General features: G+C 36.0%; 1 protein-coding gene across 9 annotated transcripts in view; it reads left to right on the top strand.

Annotated features, from left to right (window-relative positions):
• Positions 1-21857, top strand: part of ORC4 (origin recognition complex subunit 4) — a 99672-nt gene that overhangs the window by 55120 nt on the left and 22695 nt on the right. For all 9 annotated transcript variants that reach the window (XM_007494129.3, XM_007494132.2, XM_056797205.1 and 6 more), the window contains 3 exons: positions 14233-14384; positions 16629-16802; positions 19874-19960. In XM_007494129.3, coding sequence (XP_007494191.1) covers positions 14233-14384; positions 16629-16802; positions 19874-19960 — 413 coding nt within the window. The remainder of the gene's footprint in view (positions 1-14232; positions 14385-16628; positions 16803-19873; positions 19961-21857) is intronic.

Below are 21857 nucleotides of genomic sequence, written 5' to 3'. Positions count from 1 at the left end.
ATTAAAAGTACTATATAATTTCCCAAAGGCAACATAGTCTACTGTCTTATTCCTGCTAAGACCCAGTCCCATTGCTCTGCTGCTGTATTTGATGCAATGAATGTACTATCATCTCCAAATAGGAGTATATGGATTACCTCACCATTATCAGGAAACCCTTTTCAACTTCTCTTCCATTTCTGTGTACATGTCTAGCTTTCTCTAATCAATGATGAGTCCTTAAACAAATCCACCTCTACTGCTATATCCCTCAAAGAATCCCTATACCTAACATATTAGAAAGACAGTCTAGCTTCAAAACATTATCCTGTATCACCAAGTAAAATGCTTTTCCATAATCAGCAATACCAAAAAAACCCCCTAGGATCCTGCATTCTCCTTACTCCCTCATTCCCTTAGTGAACTGCAGAATTCTCCTTTGCAAAACATCTCTCCTCTTTCATACTTTCCTCAAGCACAGCATTGATGTATGCAGTATTTCTTTTTACCCTTCCTCTGTAATAGTAGTTTATAATTCATTCCAAAATACGCCTTATCCATCCCTCCCCAAGACATATTAAGAATCAATACCATAATACTTAGAAAACAATAACCTCCAATATGTTGAACCTCTTCCATGTAAACCATATCCAGCTCTGCTTACTCCTCCCTAGTGCCTCTTTCAACTCTCTGTGCAGGACAATGTACTCTGATGTTTGTCATTAATTGGGAGAAATTTGTTAAAGCTATTTTGATCTTTTCCCTTTTCATCTGGGAGTTATCCTTTGATCTTAATCCTTAAATGCCTTTTAAGTTTGATTTGCCTTAGTTACTTCCCTTTTTCTAAGCCTTTTATGAACTTTTAACTCCGCCATTGTTTCTTGTTATTTTATGGGATGTTATTTGTTGTTATCTTCCAGAAAGTATGGCATAAAGCATAGGGTTGGATTTTGGGTGAAAAAGACTTGGATTCAAATGCTACCTCAACCAGCTCAATAATTTTGGGGCTAGTTATGCTCTCTGTGCTTACTTTACTCATCTGTGAAATTGAGGGGATTGATTAATCTCTATGATCTTTTCAGCCTCTGACCTGTGAACCACTCCTCTTGAAATACTTTAAAGAGGAGTTTATATTTTTGAAACCAAGTTCCTCTTGGGTATAGTATCTCACCACCTATTAGGGCGAGATTCAGTGTTGGCTACCTAAGGGTATTTCTTGGTAGGGGGGAGGAGAAGGAAGGAAGGGACAGAGACAGGAGAGAGAGAGTAGGGATGGGACTTATTTGTGTAGATTTGTCTTTTTATTCCTTGTGTCAGTTTCTATGCTTTTATCTCTTTTTTTTTCAAATTTGATATCATTTTTTTTATTCTAACAAGAAATGGGATAACTGTGAATAGGTAATTAAGAAATGATTTCCACTTCTGTATCCAGTAATTTCCTTTCTTTTAACATAGACTTTGTTTTTTTGTACCTTTTTCTTAAAGAATTTATTCTTGGTCTGAGGACCATGGAACTTCCCATAATCAAAAGGCATTTGATTAACCTGTTGTTTGTTTGTTTTTTAACATTTATAATGCGTTTTTGAGATCCTTTCTTTACTTTTTCATTGACGTCAATGAATAGAATAGTGTAACAGTTAAAATTTAGGGGGAAGCTGGGGCAGGTAGAAATTAGTTTCTCTCTGCAAGGAGTATTATATTTTTTTAGAGGTTTATTAAGGATTAAGGATTAAAGAAAATACAGGATAAGGAAAACATGCCAAGGCCAGAGGCCTAGACAAGACTTCACCTACATTATGGAAAGAACCACGTCTGCCCCAAAAAGGAAGTAGAGAGAGAGAGAGAGAGAGAGAGAGAGAGAGAGAGAGAGAGAGAGAGAGAGAGAGAGAGAGCTCAAAAGCCTTTGCAATCAGCTTAAGTACCTTCTCGATCTTGCCCACCTCAGAATTCCGTGAGATTACAAAGCATTTTGGGGAAGTGGAGCAAGGACTTGTGGGGATTGAAGTCCAGAGTTCAAATCTGAATTTTACAATAGTAATTATAATTTTATAGGGCACCTACTATGTGGCATGCTGCTAAATGCTTTTACAAATATCTCATTTGATCTTTACAACAACCCTGGTTGTAAATGCCATTATTAGCTGCATTTTACAATTGGGGAAACCAGGGCAAATGGATTGAGTGACTTGAAAATGATACAGCTAGTATCTGAGGTCAGATTTGAACTCGGGTGTTATGACTCCAGGCCCAGTGCTCAATTCACTGTGCTAATTACCTATTTATTTAATGTGGAGGATTCCGTGTCAAGATCTTAATAGATTTCCCCATCTCGTGGAATTATAAATTCCAAACTGGAATGGACCTAAGAGGTCATCTTGTCCATTTCCTTTATTTTACAGTTAAAGAGGCTATATTCAGGAGATTTAATGATTTATCCAGAATCAATGATGTGAGTCAGAATTCGAATCTAAGTCCTCTGACTCCATATTCAGTATACTTTCTTCTACCAACCACCATTCCCCTTAGAAGTGTCCCTCCCCTTTTCTTCTTTATCATATCTTGGCATAGAAGCTCCAGAGTTCTTCAAAATTACCTTTTTGAAAATTCTCATAAGGCCCTTAATATAAAATGCACGCATGCCCCATTGAAATTAGATTTCTTGTTAGTTTCACATGTATGGTAAAATAGGTTATATCAACTTCTTTACTTGCCTGTCCAAAGAAAACTTGAGTCATCTTCCATATTTGCCTCTTCCTCTTTTTTCTGGTTTCATTTATGCCAAGAATGTCAAGATTGATAGGACTTTGGTCTTCTAGGCTTTTAATAAGTTTCTCATATTTAGAGTGCCAAAACCTGAGTTAAACCATTCCCATGTGCCAATTTGCCACTGCAATAATAAAACGTGGTCTAACAAGATTGGGGGGGGGCGGGTATTTGTTATTGTCAGAGGCTTCCTCACCAAGTAGTAGGCCCTCTGGAGATGAGCCCTCTAATTATTAAACTAGGACAGTTTTTAAAAACCACATTTATTCTATTTTCAGGACCTTATTTGAATCCTTTCTAGCATTCTAGATCCTTGTTCATAGCCTTTTTATAACCAGGATTACATTTTATGACATTAGAAGTACTAAATAGGACTTTGTGGAAATGCACCTTGTAACAACAATTATTTCTCAATGTTAAGTTTTTTCTTTTTTCCCTGGATCAGATCTGTGTTCCTAGTCATACAATTTCAAACCAATATGAGCTTTAAAATAAATCATCCAGCATCTTTTTTTTTGTTTTGTTTTGTTTTAAATAATATTTTATTTGATCATTTCCAAGCATTATTCATTAGAGACAAAGATCATTTTCTTTTCCTCCCCCCCACTCCCCATAGCCGACGCGTGATCCCACTGGGTGTCACATGTGTTCATGATTCAAACCCATTTTCATGTTGTTAATATTTGCATTAGAGTTTCGTTTAGAGTCTCTCCTCTGTCATGTCCCCTCAACCTCTGTAGTCAGGCAGTTGCTTTTCCTCGGTGTTTCTATTCCCATAGTTTATCCTTTGCTCATGAATAGTGTTTTTTTCTCCTAGATCCCTGCAAATTGTTCAGGGACATTACACCGCCACTAATGGAGAAGTCCATTACATTCGATTATACCACAGTGTATTAGTCTCTGTGTACAATATTCTCCTGGTTCTGCTCCTCTCGCTCTGCATCACTTCCTGGAGGTTGTTCCAGTCTCCATGGAATTCCTCCACCTTATTATTCCTTTTAGCACAATAGTATTCCATCACCAACATATACCACAATTTGCTCAGCCATTCCCCAATTGATGGGCATCCCCTCGTTTTCCAGTTTTTGGCCACCACAAAGAGCGCAGCTATGAATATTTTTGTACAAGTCTTTTTGTCCATTATCTCTTTGGGGTACAGACCCAGCCGTGCTATGGCTGGATCAAAGGGTAGACATTCTTTTATCGCCCTTTGTGCATAGTTCCAAATTGCCCTCCAGAATGGCTGGATCAGTTCACAACTCCACCAGCAATGAATTAATGTCCCTACTTTGCCACATCCCCTCCAGCATTCATTACTTTCCTTTGCTGTCATGTTGACCAATCTGCTAGGTGTGAGGTGATACCTCAGAGATGTTTTGATTTGCATCTCTCTGATTATAAGAGATCTAAAACACTTTTTCATGTGCTTATTAATAGTCTTGATTTCTTTACCTGAAAATTGCCTGTTCATGTCCCTTACCCATTTTTCAATTGGAGTATGGCTTGATTTTTTGTACAACTGGTTTAGCTCTTTATAGATTTGAGTAATTAGATCTTTGTCAGCGGTTTCTGTTATGAAGATTGTTTCCCAATTTGTTGCTACCCTTCTGATTACACTGATTACACTGATTACACTGGTTTTATTTGTACAAAAGCTTTTTAATTTGATGTAGTCAAAATTATTTATTTTACATTTTGTGATTCTTTCTATATCTTGCTTGGTTTTAAAGTCTTTCCCTTCCCAAAGGTCTGACATGTATACTATTCTGTGTTTACCCAATTTACTTTTGGTTTCCTTCTTTATGTTTAAGTCATTCACCCATTTTGAATTTATCTTGGTGTAGGGTGTGAGGTGTTGATCTATTCCTAATCTCTCCCACACTGTCTTCCAATTTTCCCAGCAGTTTTTATAGAATAGTGGATTTTTGTCCCAAAAGCTGGGATCCTTGGGTTTATCGTATACTGTCTTGCTGAGGTCGCTTTCCCCCAGTCTATTCCACTGATCTTCCTTTCTATTTCTTAGCCAGTACCAAATTGTTTTGATGACTGCTGCTTTGTAATATAGTTTAAGGTCTAGGACTGCAAGGCCCCCATCATATGTGTTTTTTTTTTCATTATTTCCCTGGATATCCTTGATCTTTTGTTATTCCAAATGAATTTTGTTATGATTTTTTCTAAATCAGTAAAGAAATATTTTGGGAGTTCAATGGGTATGGCACTAAATAGATAAATAAGTTTAGGTAGGATGGTCATTTTTATTATATTGGCTTGTCCTATCCATGAGCAGTTAATGTTTTTCCAATTGTTCAAGTCTAGTTTTAGTTGTGTGGAGAGTGTTTTGTAGTTGTGCTCATATAGTTCCTGTGTTTGTCTCCGGAGGTAGATTCCTAGGTATTTTATTTTGTCTAAGGTGATTTTGAATGGGATTTCTCTTTCTAGTTTTTGCTGCTGAGCTGTGTTGGAGATATATAGAAAAGTTGATGACTTATGTGGGTTTATTTTGTATCCTGCAACTTTGCTAAAGTTGTTGATTATTTCAATTAGCTTTTTGGTTGAATCTCTAGGATTCTTTAAGTAGACGATCATGTCATCTGCAAAGAGTGATAACGTGGTGTGCTCCTTGCCTATTTTGATGCCTTCAATTTCTTTTTCTTCTCTAATTGCTACTGCTAGTGTTTCTAGTACTATGTCAAATAGTAGAGGTGATAATGGGCATCCTTGTTTCACTCCTGATCTTATTGGGAATGCATCTAGTTTATCCCCATTTCACATGATATTAGCTGATGGTTTTAGATATATACTGTTTATTATTTTTAGGAAAGACCCTTCTATTCCTATGCTTTCTAGTGTTTTTAATAGGAATGGGTGTTGTATTTTATCAAAGGCTTTTTCTGTGTCTATTGAGATAATCATGTGATTCTTGTTGGTTTGTTTGTTGATGTGGTCAATTATATGGATGGTTTTCCTAATATTGAACCAGCCCTGCATCCCTGGTATAAATCCTACTTGATCATGGTGGATGACCCTTCTGATCACTTGCTGAAGTCTTTTTGCTAGTATCCTATTTAAGATCTATATTCATTAGGGAGATTGGTCTATAATTTTCTTTCTCTGTTTTTGACCTGCCTGGTTTTGGAATCAGTACCATGCTTGTGTCATAAAAGGAGTTTGGTAGAACTCCCTCTTTGCTTATTATGTCAAATAGTTTGTATAGTATTGGGATTAACTGTTCTCTGAATGTTTGATAGAATTCACTGGTGAATCCATCAGGCCCTGGGGATTTTTTCTTAGGAAGTTCTTTGATGGCTTGTTGGATTTCATTTTCTGACATGGGATTATTTAAGAATTCTATTTCCTCTTCTGTTAGTCTAGGCAGTTTGTATTTTTGTATATATTCATCCATATCACCTAAGTTGGTGTATTTATTACCATATAATTGGGCAAAGTAATTTCTAATGATTGCCTTAATTTCTTCTTCATCGGAGGTGCTGTCCCCCTTTTCATCTTTGATGCTGTTAATTTGCTTTTCTTCCTTCCTTTTTTCAATTAGATTGACCAGTACTTTGTCTATTTTGTTTGTTTTTTCAAAGTACCAGCTTCTTGTCTTATTTATTAAATCAATAGTTCTATCACTTTCGATTTTATTAATTTCTCCCTTAATTTTTAGGATTTCTAGTTTGGTTTTCTGCTGGGGGTTTTTAATTTGATCGCTTTTGAGTTTTTTTATTTGCATTTCCAATTGATTCATCTCTGCTCTCCCTAGTTTGTTGATATATGCACTCAGGGATATGAATTTACCTCTGATTACCACTTTGGCTGCATCCCAAAACGTTTAAAAGGATGTCTCGCCATTGTCATTTTCCTCAAAAAAATTATTAATTGTTTCTATGATTTCTTCTCTAACTAAACGATTTTGGAGTATCATATTGTTTAATTTCCAATTAATTTTTGATTTGGTTTTTCATGTACCTTTAATGATCATTATTTTTATTGCCTTGTGATCTGAGAAGGCTGCATTTATTATTTCTGATTTTCTGCATTTGTGTGCTACGTTTCTGTGACCTAATGTATGGTCAATTGTTGTGAATGTGCCATGTGGTGCTGAGAAGAAGGTGTATTCCGTTTTATCCCTATTTATTTTTCTCCATATGTCTATTAATTCTAATTTTTCTAAGATTTCATTTACTTCTTTCAACTCTTATTTATCTTTTGGTTTGATTTATCTAAATTTGATAATGGTTGGTTTAAGTCTCCCACTGATATGGTTTTACTATCTATTTCTTCCTTCAATTCTCCTAGTTTCTCCATTAGAAATTCGGGTGCTATATTATTTGGTGCATATATGTTGATTAGTGATATTTCCTCATTATCTAAAGTCCCTTTTAATAAAATATAATTACCTTCCCTATCCCTTTTGATCAGGTCTATTTCTGCTTTGGCTTTTTCAGATATCGTGATTACCACTCCTGCCTTCTTTCTGTCAGTTGAGGCCCAGAAGGTCTTACTCCATCCTTTAATTCTGACCTTGTGGGTGTCAACCTGCCTCATGTGTGTTTCTTGAAGACAACATATGGTAGGGTTTTGGATTCTAATCCATTCTGCTATTTGTCTATGGTTTATGGGAGAGTTCATCCTATTCACATTCAAAGTTATGACTGTCATTCGTGGACTCCCTAGCATTTTGATATCCTTCCCTGGTTCTAACCTTTGCTTCTTCCGCTCTATCTTTTAGTCCAGTGATTTACTTTAAATTGGTCCCCCTTGTCCCCTCCTTTGATATGTTTCCCTTTTTTGTCCCTCCCTTTTTGTTCCCTCTCCTTCCCCCCCTCTCTTTCCCTCCCCTTTTGTTTTCCCTCTCCCCCTCCCCCCCTTGGTTTTCCCTTCTCCCTACCCTTGTTGGGTAAGATAGAATTCAGGATCCCAATGGATATGGATGTTTTTCCCTCTCAGAGTTGATTTCCCTGAGAGTAAGGTTTAAGTAAAAATTCTCTTCCTCTCCTTCTTATAGGAGTTTTCTTCCCCTCCCCTTCCCATGTAAATCTTTGTGTGAGAACGATTATTCTATTTGGTCTTTCTTTTCCCCCTATTTACACATTACATTTTCTCCACATGTTAGTATACATAGATTGATATAAATGTAGTCCTTTTAGAAGAGAGTTTGAGTTAAAGAAGAAGATAACATTTTTCTCCTTTTCCCTTTCCTTCATATTTACCTTGTCAGGTATTCCATGCTCTTTGATGCTCGATATCGAACTTTCCACAGCGCTCTGGTCTTTTCATTGCAAAAAGTTGGAAATCTTCTATTTTGTTGAATGCCCATACTTTCCCTTGGAAGTATATAGTCAGTTTTGCTGGATAGCTGATTCTTGGTTGAAGATCCAGCTCTTTTGCCTTTCTGAAGATCATGTTCCATGCCTTACGATAATTTAGAGTAGAACTTGCAAGGTCTTGTGTGACCCTGATTGGCATTCCTTTATATCTAAATTGTCTTTTTCTGGCTTCTTGTAGGATTTTTTCTTTTGTTTGAGAGCTTTGGAATTTGGCAATTACATTCCTGGTAGTTGTCTTTTGGGGGTTTAGTGTAGAGGGTGTTCTGTGAGCTCTGTCAGTGGCTGTATTGCCCCCTTATTCTAGAATCTATGGGTAATTTTCTTTGATTATATCTTGTATTACGTTCTGGCTTTTCTGGAAGTCCAATTATTCTTAAATTATCTCTTCTCCCTCTATTTTCCAAATCTGTCACTTTTGTCAGTGAGATATTTTATGTTCTCTTCTAATTTCTTGGTCTTTTGGCTTTGCTTTATATTTCTTGCTTTAAAGCCTGGTTTTCCTTTTCACTTTGGTCAAACTGGTTTTGTAGATGCCTGAATTTCCTTTTGCATTATTTCCCACTTTTCCTCCCAGAAGGCTTCCATCTTTTTGATCATTTCAGATTCAAATTCTTTATGGGTTTGTGGAGACTTTCCATTTCCTTTGGAAGGTTTCGGAGCATTTGCTTGTGTTTCCTCTTCTATCTCCTCTGTGTTTTGTATTTTTGCTCCATAAAGTGTGTCCAAAGTCGCCCCCTTCTTCTTCTTTTTTTTTTTTTGGAATTTTGGGACTTTTGTGCTTCTGTGGCGTTTGCCATCTCTATCTGAGTGGGGGGGACTGGCTTTTCTTATCTCTGTCTGGTGTTCAGAGGTTTTAACCCTAGGCAGATTGTCCGTTCTATGCAGTTGTTGTTCTGTCTTCCTGGGAAGCCAGGAATTGCTGGTGTGTCCCTGTTACTGCCCTCCTCTCCTCGGCACCCTCCTGATGCTTCTCCATTGCCTTACTTCCACATTCTAAGCCTGGCTTGTCCCTAGTTCCTGTTCCAGCACTCTGAGAGGGGAAGGGTGGCGGTTTCCTGGAGCTCCAAGGGCTTTTAATGAGATTAGCTTTCCCTGGGTTGAATTTAGTATGCCTTGAGGCAAGGACTTTTTTCGTGAGACTCCTATGGAAGGATCCAGCAATGGGGTTACAAGCTCCCCCCTCTCTCTGTTTCCTTGCTGCCTGGGTGCCCCTTTGACTGGGTTAGATTGTTTTCAGGATGTGGCCTGCAGAATAGCCGTCTCCCGAGGCCCTTTTGCCAGCCCTGAGGGTTGCTGTTGTTCCCGAAGACACTGCTCTCTGAGGGGGAGGGGCCACGGCTTCCCGGAGCTCCGAGGGCTCCTCCCAGGGGGTTATGAGCTCCCCCGTCCCTCTCTGCTTCCTTGCTGTCTGGGTGCCCCCTCGACTGGGTTAGGTTGTTTTCAGAATGTGTCCTTCACAATAGCAGGCTGTGGGGCTCTGAGGTTGCCTCTGCTGCCTCAGACTTTGACTTGGCACTCTGGGTTGGGGGGGATGGGTCCTAGGACCTTCCTTCTGCCTACCCCTTAGGTCCTAGTGGTCTCGGGTTCTGGCTTTTGTGGGGAGGCCGTACCTTTTGATCCAGGTGCAGGTCCAGGAGGATGACCCCCAGGGTCTATGCTGTTGATCGTTTTGAATTTCGGTGCCTTAGGAGCATTCGGTTTGAGATCGGTAAGGAAGGGTTTTTTTAATAGCATGTTTTTTGGGAGCAGCTAGTGTGATATTGAAATCACTTTTAAAGACTGATATATTAATTTAAGGTCACCAAGGAATTCACTTATGTAATTCCTAAATGAAATTACAACAGTAGGAAGAAGGTATTAGAGGGAGGGAGAGAGACAGAGACAGAGACAGAGAAAATAACAACCACTCTGGCTCACGCTGAGCCAAAGTGGGCATTAAGGCCTTGGATAGCCAAGGCAGGGAAAGGGATCAGTACTTATCACTCACATCACCATTCTGAAAGAAAGCAGTCTGAGGGACTCCTCCGAGCTCAAGCACCAGCCTCGAACTGAACTCTAGCCCTCCTCACAGGAAGTCCCCAGAACTCCAGAGGCTCTTCTCTACCTCACTTCCTGCATCTCACATGTGCCAATGGTGGCTCTTGCTTGACCTAGGACAGCCCAGAGGTCTGTCCTTTTTTTTGCACATGTCTGTTGAAGGCCATATTCTCAAATAATTAAATCTTGAGTTTGCTGCAGCCCTTCCTAATCTTGTTACACTGAGTTGGGTGGAGAATGTAGTTTCCAAGACCTGATTCTGTTATTCCAAGTTCTCTATTGTTATTGATCAGGAAATAGCTAAATCAGAACTTCTAAAGAATGGTCTGAATAGGGTGGAGTAGTTTTGAAATTCAAACTAGATAGTTGGATGGAGAGACTGGTGTGGAGATAGGAGGTCCTGGATTCAAATGTGGCCCTAGACATTCCCTAGCTGTGTGACCCTGGGCAAATCATTTAATCTCCATTGCCCAGCCCTTACCACTCTTCTGCCTCAGAACCAATACATACAATTCATTCTAATATGAAAGATATGGGTTAAAAAAAAAAAAAGAAACTTGTCCTTCTACCTTTGCCTCTTTCTCACTGAACCTGACCAAGCAGAACCTGAATAAATAATCCTCATCATCAGTGTGCATAGACCAGATAAATGAAATTCTCATGTTGGCCATACCCAAAAAATGTATGTTTCTTTGTCTGCTTTTAAATTCAGTACTCTCTCTGGTGATTAAATAGTCTAGTGGCTAGAAATCTGGGCTTGGAGTCAGGAATTACTGAATTTTCATCTGGACTCGGTTACCAATTAGTTTTGTGACCCTGTCAAGTAATTCAACTTTCTCTACTGTTAAATGAGGATAATAATAGCACCCACCTCAGAATATTTAGGAGGAGCCAATAAGACAATTTAAAAATGCTTATTAGTGCAATGCCTAGTGATAATATGCATTTAATAAATGCTTATTTCAATCCTTCCAAAATGAAAAGAGGTGAATATTGTTTCAGACGCATGGTGTATTAATCTATTCACCAGGATTTTTAATTCTTTCAAAGTTTAAGCCATTCAGTTCTGTTAATAAAATTAAAATCTCTATTGTTACTTATTCCTACTGTTGAAATTATTTTAATTATCTAGTTGCATAGTTTAAATTATGTGACATAATATATTCCTGCAGTCAGTTAAATGTTTTTAATAGATTTCTATTCAAAGAAAATATGAAATTTCAACATTTTACAGTTGTAAAATAGCTTCAGTTATCTAGACAAGACAGCTTGTAAAATCTCACATTCCCTGACATTCTTTAATAAATTACTTTTAATGCACATTTCTCAGATTTGAGATTGCTATATATGTCTTACTCCAATATTATAATAATAAACCAACAGTTCCCAACTCATCAAAAATTCCAATGTGACCCATCTATTCAGAAAGGTAATAGCAAAAGCCCCAAAGGGCATTTGCTTTTTTTCTCCTAATTCAATGATAGATAGCCAGGAGTAATCTATGCTGTTTCCCCTCACCTCTTCCAACTCTTCCCAAGGTCTTTTTTCTGTACTGCAGTCTAATGGGCTTGGTGTCCAGAAATCCAGAATTGGAATTCAAGTGTTTTTTCTCAATAGGGATATCTTTATATGTCGTGGTTAAAGGTCACCAATAGAGTAGTTTCATAATGGGTTAAATAGACTTTAGGGGCTTACCTAAAAGACCATCGAGAGCCTAGACTTGGAGTCATAGGTTTAACTCTCTCAGATATTTATTTGCTTTGTGACTTGGAACAAGCCACCTCCCAGAATCTGAGTTTCTTCTTTTAAAATAGTGGAATAATATTTGTGCCAACTATCTCTGTAGTTGGTAGGAGTGAAGGTATGATAGGAGGTTTGTACCTGTGGTTTTATTTGAGTAGTCTCAGGAAATTCCCACACCCATTGGAGATAAGCAACTTAGTTGCCACATTTAATTTTAAATGTGTCTTGAGGCACTTAAAGCATTTAAGTAGTTTGCCCCCAATCATAAAATCCCACCATATGTTAGTGTTAGGAGTTCTTAAACCTAGGTGGTCTTGATCAGTGCCAATTGTCTATCCATTATACTTTGCTTCCTTTTGCTGTCAGAATAGTTGTTCTTGTCATCATTATCCTAATGCTGGTTTTTCCTAGAAAATGTATTCTGAATTCCAAAAAAAAACTGATTTATGAATGAACTTTAGGAATATGACCCATTAATAAATTGAGACTGAGAATTTTGTTCATAGACTCATGTATATTTTTCAATTGATAGCTTTTATTTATTTACATTCATTACTGAATTACTTTCTCCTTCATCTACCTGATGAACCATGTATTATAATAAAACTTTAAAAAGACAATTCATGGAAATCATACATATATATTTTTTAATCTAGAATATTTTCCATGGTTACATGATTCATGATTGCTCCCCTCCTCCCCCATTCCTCCCCACTCTAGGAGCTGACAAGCAGATCCACTGGGTTATATATGTATCATTGTTTAAAACTTATTTCCATATTATTCAGATTTACAATATAGTGATCTTTACCACCAGAACTCCAATCATATCCCCATCCAACCATGTGATAAATCATATGTTTTTCTTCTGTGTTTCTACTCTCACAGTTCTTTCTCTGGATGTGAATATACTTCTTTCTCATAAGTCCCTTGGGATTATCCTGGGTCATTGCATTGCTGTTAGGAGAAGAATCTATTACATTAGATTGTGCCATAATGTACCCATCTTTGCGTACAATATTCTCCTGGCTTTGCTCCTTTTGCTCTCCATCAATTCTTGTTCCAGTTCACATGGAATTCCTCCAGTTCAACATTCCTCATAGCATAATAGTATTCCATCACCATCAGATGTCACAATTTGTTCAGTCATTTCCCAATCAATGGATATCCCTCATTTTTCATTTTTTTTTTTTTGCCATAAGTATTTTTCTTTATTATCTCTTTGGGGTACAAACCCAGCAGTGATATGGCTGGGTCAAAGGGCAGGCATTCTTTTAAAGCCCTTTGTCCATAATTCCAAATTGCTCTCTAGAATGGTTGGACCAATTCACAACTCCACCAGCAGTGTATTAGTGTCCCAATTTTGCCACATCCCTTCCAACATTTATCACTTTCCTTTGCTGCCATATTGGCCGGTCTGCTAAGTGTAAGGTGGTATCTCAAACATTTTTTAAATTTGCATTTCTCAAATCAGGAGTTACTCAGAACACTTTTTCATGTACTTCTTGAAAATTTTGATTTCTTCATGTGAAACTGCCTATTCATGTCTCCTGACCATTTGTTGACTGGGGAATGGCTTGATTTTTTAAAATTTGACTTAGTTCCTTATATATTTGGGAAATAAGCCTTTGTCAGAGAGTTTTGTTATAAAATTTTTTTCCCAGCTTGTTGCTTTCCTTCTAATTTTGGTTGCATTGGTTTTGTCTATACAAAACCTTTTTTAAATTTATATTCAAAGTCATTTTTACATTTTGTAATGTTCTCTCTGTTTTGCTTGGCCTTAAATTTCTTCCTGTCCCCTAGATCTGACAGGTATACTATTTTATGTTCACCGAATTTATTCATGATTTCACTCTATATTTAAGACATTATCCATTTTGAATTTATCTTGGTATAGGGTGTAGGATATAGATCTAAACCTAATTTTTCCCATATTGTTTTCCAATTTTCCCAGTAGTTTTTGTCAAATAGTGAGTTCTTATCCCAAAAGCTGGGAGAAAATCATACATATTAACCATGCTTGATAATATATATAATATTATACACTTATAGGAGAGCTCTCCTCCACCTCTGCAAACTAGAGAGATAACTTAAATATTTAAAAATCAAAAGTATGGTCTTCTATGCAGTTATTAATTGAAGTATGTTATCTATCTTCCAAAATCAAAAGGCATTACTTAAAATATTTTATGATATTTTTATATGGTTTTTGTTGGTTCATTGTGGGAAGAAAGTACTATTGTAAGGCTTTTTATTAATATTTAAATGTGATCATAAACTCCTTCATTTCACAATGTATTTAAAAATGTAATGTGAGTAGTTTCTAAATATAAAGAAGTTTTATGTACCTCTCCATTTTATACTCTTAACTTCATCTTAGGTGACCGGACTAGCTCTTGTCCTGTGATCTTCATCTTGGATGAATTTGATCTCTTTGCACATCATAAAAACCAAACACTTCTTTATAACCTTTTTGACATATCTCAGTCAGCACAGACTCCAGTTGCTGTTATTGGCCTTACATGTAGATTGGTAAGTGTTCTTTTAAATCTTAAGCCTCAGACACCATAACTTAATCTATTTTCCTCGTGTAGTTTGAATATCATTTCTTCCTAATATCTAGGTTACAGATTAGGTTGCTAAACTTAACAAAAGGAAAACAAACTCACAATGAAGGGGTGCAAGAAGTACAGTGTATCACTTACCAAAATAATGAGTATTTTTACTTTATCAGACAATTTAGAAGGGATTGTAATTTTCATGTGGAAATAGTGGGAATCTGATAGGTAGTTTGTAATCTGTAATTTTATTGATATGGGACCCACACGTCTCTAGCTCAGCAGCTCTTGCTGCTTAACCTTGAATATCAGCCACATACAGTGACAGTCTAAAACCAGTATATTTCTCCAAAGATCAAGATTGGAACAGCTTTCAGAGTAATAAGTGGTATATAATAGTAATCATAATAAGTAGTGGTGCTTTTTTAAGGTATATATGGTTTATAAAATGTTTAAAATATATAAACTTATTTGATCTAATGTTCAAATCTGAGAGATGGGTGTTATCTTTATTTTACATATGAGGAAACTTAGGCAAACAGGTTAAGTGCCTTGTTCAAGATCAAACAAATGTTTTAAGTCATATTTTTAACTCGGGTCTTCCTGACTCCAGACTCAGAGCTTTGCACTGCTACTAGGCTGCCCCATGAAAGTCAAAAGAGAAAACAAGTTAATCAGATCATCACTAACTCAAATTTTGTATGATAGGACTGACAAAGAATTAAGTGATTCAGGGATATCCTATGGTTCTAACTAAGCTAGTTAACAAAAGTTTCAAGACTAAAGAGAGAGAAGGCTAAACAGAGAGAGGATAATGGATTGGTACAACTGAGAAAAGTTTCTGAAATGAAGGTCATGGAATGAATAACATTAGGAAGGATGATATATCCTTTAAATGTCATGGCCAGATTAATAACTTCCAGAGTGTTGTCTGATGGAGATGTGGACCATTAGATAAAAAAGGTATGGTTTTATAAACATGATGATCTATATATGTGACTAAAATGGAGTGACAATGATAATCATGGAATTTAGGAACTTGATAAATTGGAAGGGCAGGGATTTTGAGGGGGACATCCCCATGTATATTAAAGTACCGGCTTACCAGATCACTGACAAGGAATTGGCATCTATAGTGGTTAGGGTGAACCTCACAGGAAAGGAGATGGCTAGGCAGTGGTAACAAAGTAGGTCTGGAAGTAGGTTTAATACATGAAGATTATGAATATATTATTCTTTTTCCAGGTCTTGAGAAGGCATTTGAGAACAACCAGTTTTATAGAAATTGATGAGGAAAATTATTTCCCTTTGTAGTGACTAGTATTCTGTTAGTGCAAGAAAGTGAAATGGTGATATTGGTAGGAACAGGAGGATGTTGTTGTTGTTGTTGTACAGAGGAAACATCCTAGATGGTAAAATGAAAAGGGAAGGCAAAGGGCAATATTGACTGTTGGTAGAGTAAGGCTTAGTTGAGGAGTAATGAGAATACAGGAAGAGAAAGGATTAGGGAGCGAAAAAGGCCAACTGGAAATTTGTTTACCATATGATAAATATTGAAAATAAGGACCACTTGCCCTGTAGAATCCTTCACGGTCCAAGCATAGGTTTACCACAATCCTTACTCTCTCTTGACTACTGGAGGACCTGGATCTTCTATAGTTCTGAGACTTCGTTGAGATATAGAAAAGTGTTAGGTCTCTAGGAGCTCAACTGAAGCTATGCTTCAGGTTCCCTATCCCAAGATGACAGGGAATTAGGCACATGCCAGAAATACCTGACATCCATGAGTCTGGATGTTGCTGAGATATGCATGAATAGTAGATAAGCATTTGCTTCATTTTACATCTCCATCTTCCTGATTGAAGTCTTGTTAGTAGCTGGATTAGGTTGTCTTATCCATATTGAAATTTTGGATATATATTCAACATTCACTGAAGTGTTAGAGTGATGAAGATTGGCTGTGAATAAAGCTGTAAATATATCCAAAGTGAAAGGCTGTGACAATGCAAATCACTAAGAACCTTTGAAAGTAATTTTTTGACTAGGTTGCAATAAAATTGTAACTGAGAGATCCGTTTTAATGTTTTGTTGTCTCAACATACACATTCCTATTATTCAATGATTTTTGCAAATTATACCTAATCATTTAAATATTTCTGTCAATGTGACATTTATGTAACTTTTTATGATATGCACGTTATCTTATTTTTTTTTAAAGGATATTTTGGAACTCCTAGAAAAGAGAGTGAAGTCACGATTTTCTCACCGGCAGATACATTTAATGAATTCCTTTAGTTTCTCACAATATCTTAAAATATTTAAAGAACAATTAACACTACCTGAAGAATTTTCTGACAAGCACTTTACTGAGAAATGGAACGAAACAATTCAGGTAATTTTAAACAAAGATAAACAAGTACAGGTTTTTAGAAAGCAATTAAAATTTGCGCAATTGCATCTAATGTTACCATGGTATAAAATGGAAACTAAATTGCCTACAAATACTTTATTTACTTATAGAGGGAGTTGAAATATCAAATCATATTTCTCTTAAAAGATACCATTTTGTTATTAAGACTTAATATGTGATAGCTAGTAAACTTAATTACACTGAGGTTTTTTTAATCAGCATTTTAAAGATATATTCAGTTGATTGGATAATGGAATTTTAGGACATGAATTGACTCATTTTCATAGGTAAATGATTCCAATTTATTTCTCCTTATAAATATATCAATATATTCCATTTATAAACCAATTAAAATTATACATTTGTAAATAATGTGGGTGTTTAGTGGTACTTGTTACCTTTATTAATGTACATTGGACTTTGAACATTTTCATTTGATAAAAAAGATCTAAATGACTTAAAGTTTAAGGTAAGATTAAAGTGTAGAGGAAGGGAATAAACATTTCATTTAGCACCTATTTTGTGTTGGTCACTGTGTAAGCACTCTGCAAATATTATCTCATTTCATTCTCATCACAACCCTGTGAGATATGTGCTATTATTGTTTACATTTTAGATTTGAACAAACTAAGGCAACAGAGGTTAAATGACCTACCCAGAGCATCATACTACTAGTAAGTAATTGAGGCCAAATTTGAACTTGGGTCTTCCTGACTCCAGGAAGACTGGAGGTACTCCTAATAACCTATCATGTGATTCTCTAAAAGGACTGAAAAGGTCGGGTTTATGTGTACTTCTTAAAGTTGTTGTTTTGCAACTTGGCAGTGTATTCTGAAGAGCAAGTTTCAATTCTCACTTTTGATACTTTTAAGCAAATCATTTAATTTACCAGGTCTGCATTTTTCTCATCTGCAACAATAATAGACTAGATGATCTCCAAGATCCTTTGTTATTCTAAAAGAGTTAGTTCCTAGATTTTGTTCATTTGGATAATATTTTTAATTGGCTTAGTTATCTTAAATGAAATAATTATAGGAAATAGTAATAGACTGCAGAGAGGAATAGGGATTAATGATGGGCTGCAGATTCAGGTCAGGTCTTAGTATGGAATGCAATTGGTGGTGGGACTATATGTAAAGGGAAGACCAATATTAATTGAAAATACTAATTAAAAGTTCCATCATCTTTGGTTTATTATCTAATCATAAATTAACTTCTCAAAATTGCAAAGAATTCAGAATCTTAGGACAATTAGGGCTGTTTGTCAAAGAAATAAACTAAAGCCATGTTGCAAACCGATAGCACGCATGCCAGAGGTTTCTACTCCCCTCACCCTCTCCATGCTCTTTTGAGGACATTTTTCACATGCTCTGCCCAGCAGCCCAGTGGAAGTTCTTCTTCCCTCCCCTTTCTAGAGTAAGGTGTTGGGGGGTGGGGTGGCTTACATTCAGCATGCCAGTTTAGTTTGAGCACTTGATCTCTCATATGTTCACCATTTCTGACCTAAAGTATTGGCAGAGAGCTGCCTGCCTAGGTCAACCTTTACCTAAACCAAATCTAGAGCCTCTTTTTTTCATTAATTTATTTTCCCTTGGGAATATCCTGCTTCACATACCATTCCAATTCCAATTGCCTTCTTTTAAAAATTATTTACTTTTATCACCAGCTCTTGGATGATACAACTGTATCCTTTCTTTGAAATATATATTAGCAGTCATTAGTCATTTTACTATAATGACTAGTTTCTGGAACCTAATCATCACATTGTTGAAATCTTAACTCATAAGCATCATTGTTTGGAAAGAAGCAATAAAAATAATCAGTGCATTTTGAATTGAGCATTATTAATTTTAACCTTTATTTGAAGTATGTGCTAATGGCTTCTAGAGATAGAATTTACTATGAAGGAGAAAAACTAATAGCAAAATTAACTTTTAAGTTAACTTTTTAAATTAACTTTTAAGATAATTATTTTTCTTAACATTGAGAATCGTACTAGATTATTTCTTTTATGAATGTTTCAGTGAATGTAGGGTAGCATCATTGATAAGACACTGGACCTAAGAGTCAGGAACACTTATAGAGTTCACATGTAGCCTCAGACATTTACTAGCTGTCCTGGGTCGGTCCTCAGTCCTGGGTAAGTCACTTAATCTCTGTTTGCCTCAAGTTTTCTCAACTGTAAAATGGAAATAATAACACCTGCCTCCCAAGTTTGTTGTGAGGATAATAGAAAAGTGCTTAGCACATTGTGATTACTATGTATGTTAGCTATCATTGTCTTCATTATTACTATTTTGTCAAAGTGGATATTCTCCCTAACAGTGCATATTGAACTCTCTACATACCTAGCATTTTGCAAGGTGCTTTATATTACAAAAGAAGATCAAATATCCACTCAGAAGATGTTAACCAATCTAGTTAGCTAGTTAGGTAAAATGACAGAGAAACTTCAAGAAACATTTAAGTGCATTTTCTGTTCAGGTTATAGGTTAAAAAGAATAATTACCCTTAAATAAAATATATAATGTAGTCAGCCTAGCTTAGAAAAATAGGTCTTATATAAGTGTTAATGCATTTGACATTATATAGAACAAAACAGTATTTCAGGGGGAAATTCCATGTACCTAAATCGTGAGTTTGATTGTCACTTAAAGAAAGCAGTTTCAATACTTCTGATGGTCCATAATGACGTAGTCATCATTCTTCAAATTCCCTGTGGCATTGATATGTTGTCAGCATATGCATATATACTTGAGCTCTTCTGAACAGTAAAATATTTTAATATAATTTGTAAAAGGAGAAACTCAGTCCATTAATTAATTTCTTTGACAAATAAAATTGATTTTTAAAACTCGGTACTGAAGTTTGTTTGTTTATTTGTTTTTTAATTTTAATTTTAGCTTTTAGTTACCTTAATAAAAACAGTAACATTTATTTACTAATGAATTTCTGCCAGTTAGTGTTGTCTGTCATATACCCCAGCATGGCACTCTTATTTTTCAATTTTTTTACTGTAGATGGCATCAGCTTCAATTTTTATTCTGTTTTAGTGTCTCTCAGAAGACAAGAATGTGAAAGAAGTTCTGCTAAAACATTTCCACACAAGCAAAGACCTTCGATCACTACATATGTTACTGGTTTGTATTCATTTAAATTATAGCCTTTCTCTATGGAAATGTATGTTACTTTCTAAAATACTTGCTCATCACTTTCTTTCACAAGTTAATTGGATTTTGGAAACATTTTCCCAACTATTTTAAAATATAAGACACTTTTCTGATATTCAAAGCTTCTTTCTTTTCTAAGAATATTTGATCAGTCTATTAGAGAAGAATTGATATGAGAAATATTTTTTTGAGAAATTAGAGCTATTAACGCATTATTTTCTAGCCACCTTTTCAAGATATAGTAGCCAAATCGTCTCCCTTGGTGTCTTTTTCTATATTTATTTTTAGACCCTGTTTCCTATGTCCATTTTTAAGGACAAAGTCTGTTTTCTGTATGTAATTGCTAACTGTCAAAAACATTAGATATGCTGAATATCTGAAAAATTAGTAGTATTTAGTTGCAATCTTTAATAAACCTCATAAAAATATAATACTCCTTGCAGAGAGAAACTAATTTCTACCTGTCTCAGTTTCCCTAAATTTTAATCTTTACAGTCTGGTAGACCAATTTTTATCAATTCATGTAAGAGCCCTGTTTACTTTTTGGTTAATGTCTAGAAAGTGGCTGTGCTGGTATTATTGAAAAGCTAGTTAAACCTGTGCTTTGTAGCATTTAACATGGAGGGTCCCGATTTTGACAATTTTACTAATATGAGGTTGATAGTAGTATATTTTTATTGTTTGTGTGTGGTTTTTTTTTTCCATGTGTTGGATGTATCAGTTTCTTTTGTGTATATCTGTCATTTTTTCTGCCATCAAATTGAGACTAAGCACAATATCTTCTTTACTATAGAAATGAACTCATGAAGTCTTTTCTATCACTAATGTTTATTTGATACAGTTATTATGGGGCAAAAAAATGAAATTATCTGAATTTCAGGTGATCATTTCTACTTCTTTTAAGAGTAAACTCTAAAGGAACATCTGAGTGTCAGAGAGCCAAGCCTAGAGATGGGAGTTCCTGGGTTCAAATCTGACCTCAGACACTTCCCAGCTGTGTAACCCATGGCAAGTCACTTAACTCCCCTTGCCTAGCCCTTACTGCTCTTCTGCCTTTGAACCAGTACACAGTATTGATTCTAAGATGGAAGGTAAGGGTTTAATAAAAATAATAAAAGTAAACTCTTCCATTTACTGTTACATGATTTTAGTGTCCATTGATAGCCTGGTTAAATTAGCATCATGAACTTCAGCCTTGGGATATTGGGGAGATAGTACAGGACCTGCCTTGAAGAGTCCACAAACAGATCACACATTCTGAATTTCAGAGTACCCAAAATAATGAAAGGTCTCAGCTTTTGAAGGTCATGTCATAGGTACAGAGCTGGCAGAGACACTTATGGGACTGTTTAACCCAACCCCTTTTTCATTTTTCAGGTGAGAGAGCCACCTCTCAATATCTCGAGATATTGGAGAGATAGCCACCAGAGAAGTTAAATAGGTGTTCCAGGTCATACAGATAAGTTGACCAGTATAGGATTTGAAGCCAGGACAACAGATTCTAAATTCATACTTATTCTTGAACTTAAACCTCTGAGAGTGAGAAATATGCTGATTGTACTTGGTCATTGAAGAACTGTAAAGTGTGAGGACCCTAATGATTTACATAATTGCAAGAGGCTAGTCCTCTGTGGTGGCCCTTCTGTCTTGTGCTCCTTGTATAACTGTGATATGGTGAATGTCTTCTGAGACAAATCCTTTCCTCCTGCTTCTCCCTGTATTTTCTCCCCTTTCTACCCATTCTTCTATATCCTATATTCTATTCTCTCCCATTTCAAGTCCTTTTCATTTTCTTGTACTAACTTATCTTCCTTCATCTCTTATCTCTTTTCTAAGCTTCCCCTCTCCAAACAGCCGTTTAAAATAT

Source organism: Monodelphis domestica, chromosome 4 (genome assembly GCF_027887165.1).
Source record: "Monodelphis domestica isolate mMonDom1 chromosome 4, mMonDom1.pri, whole genome shotgun sequence".
NCBI lineage: Eukaryota > Metazoa > Chordata > Mammalia > Didelphimorphia > Didelphidae > Monodelphis > Monodelphis domestica.
This window is presented reverse-complemented; position numbering and strand designations above follow the sequence as displayed.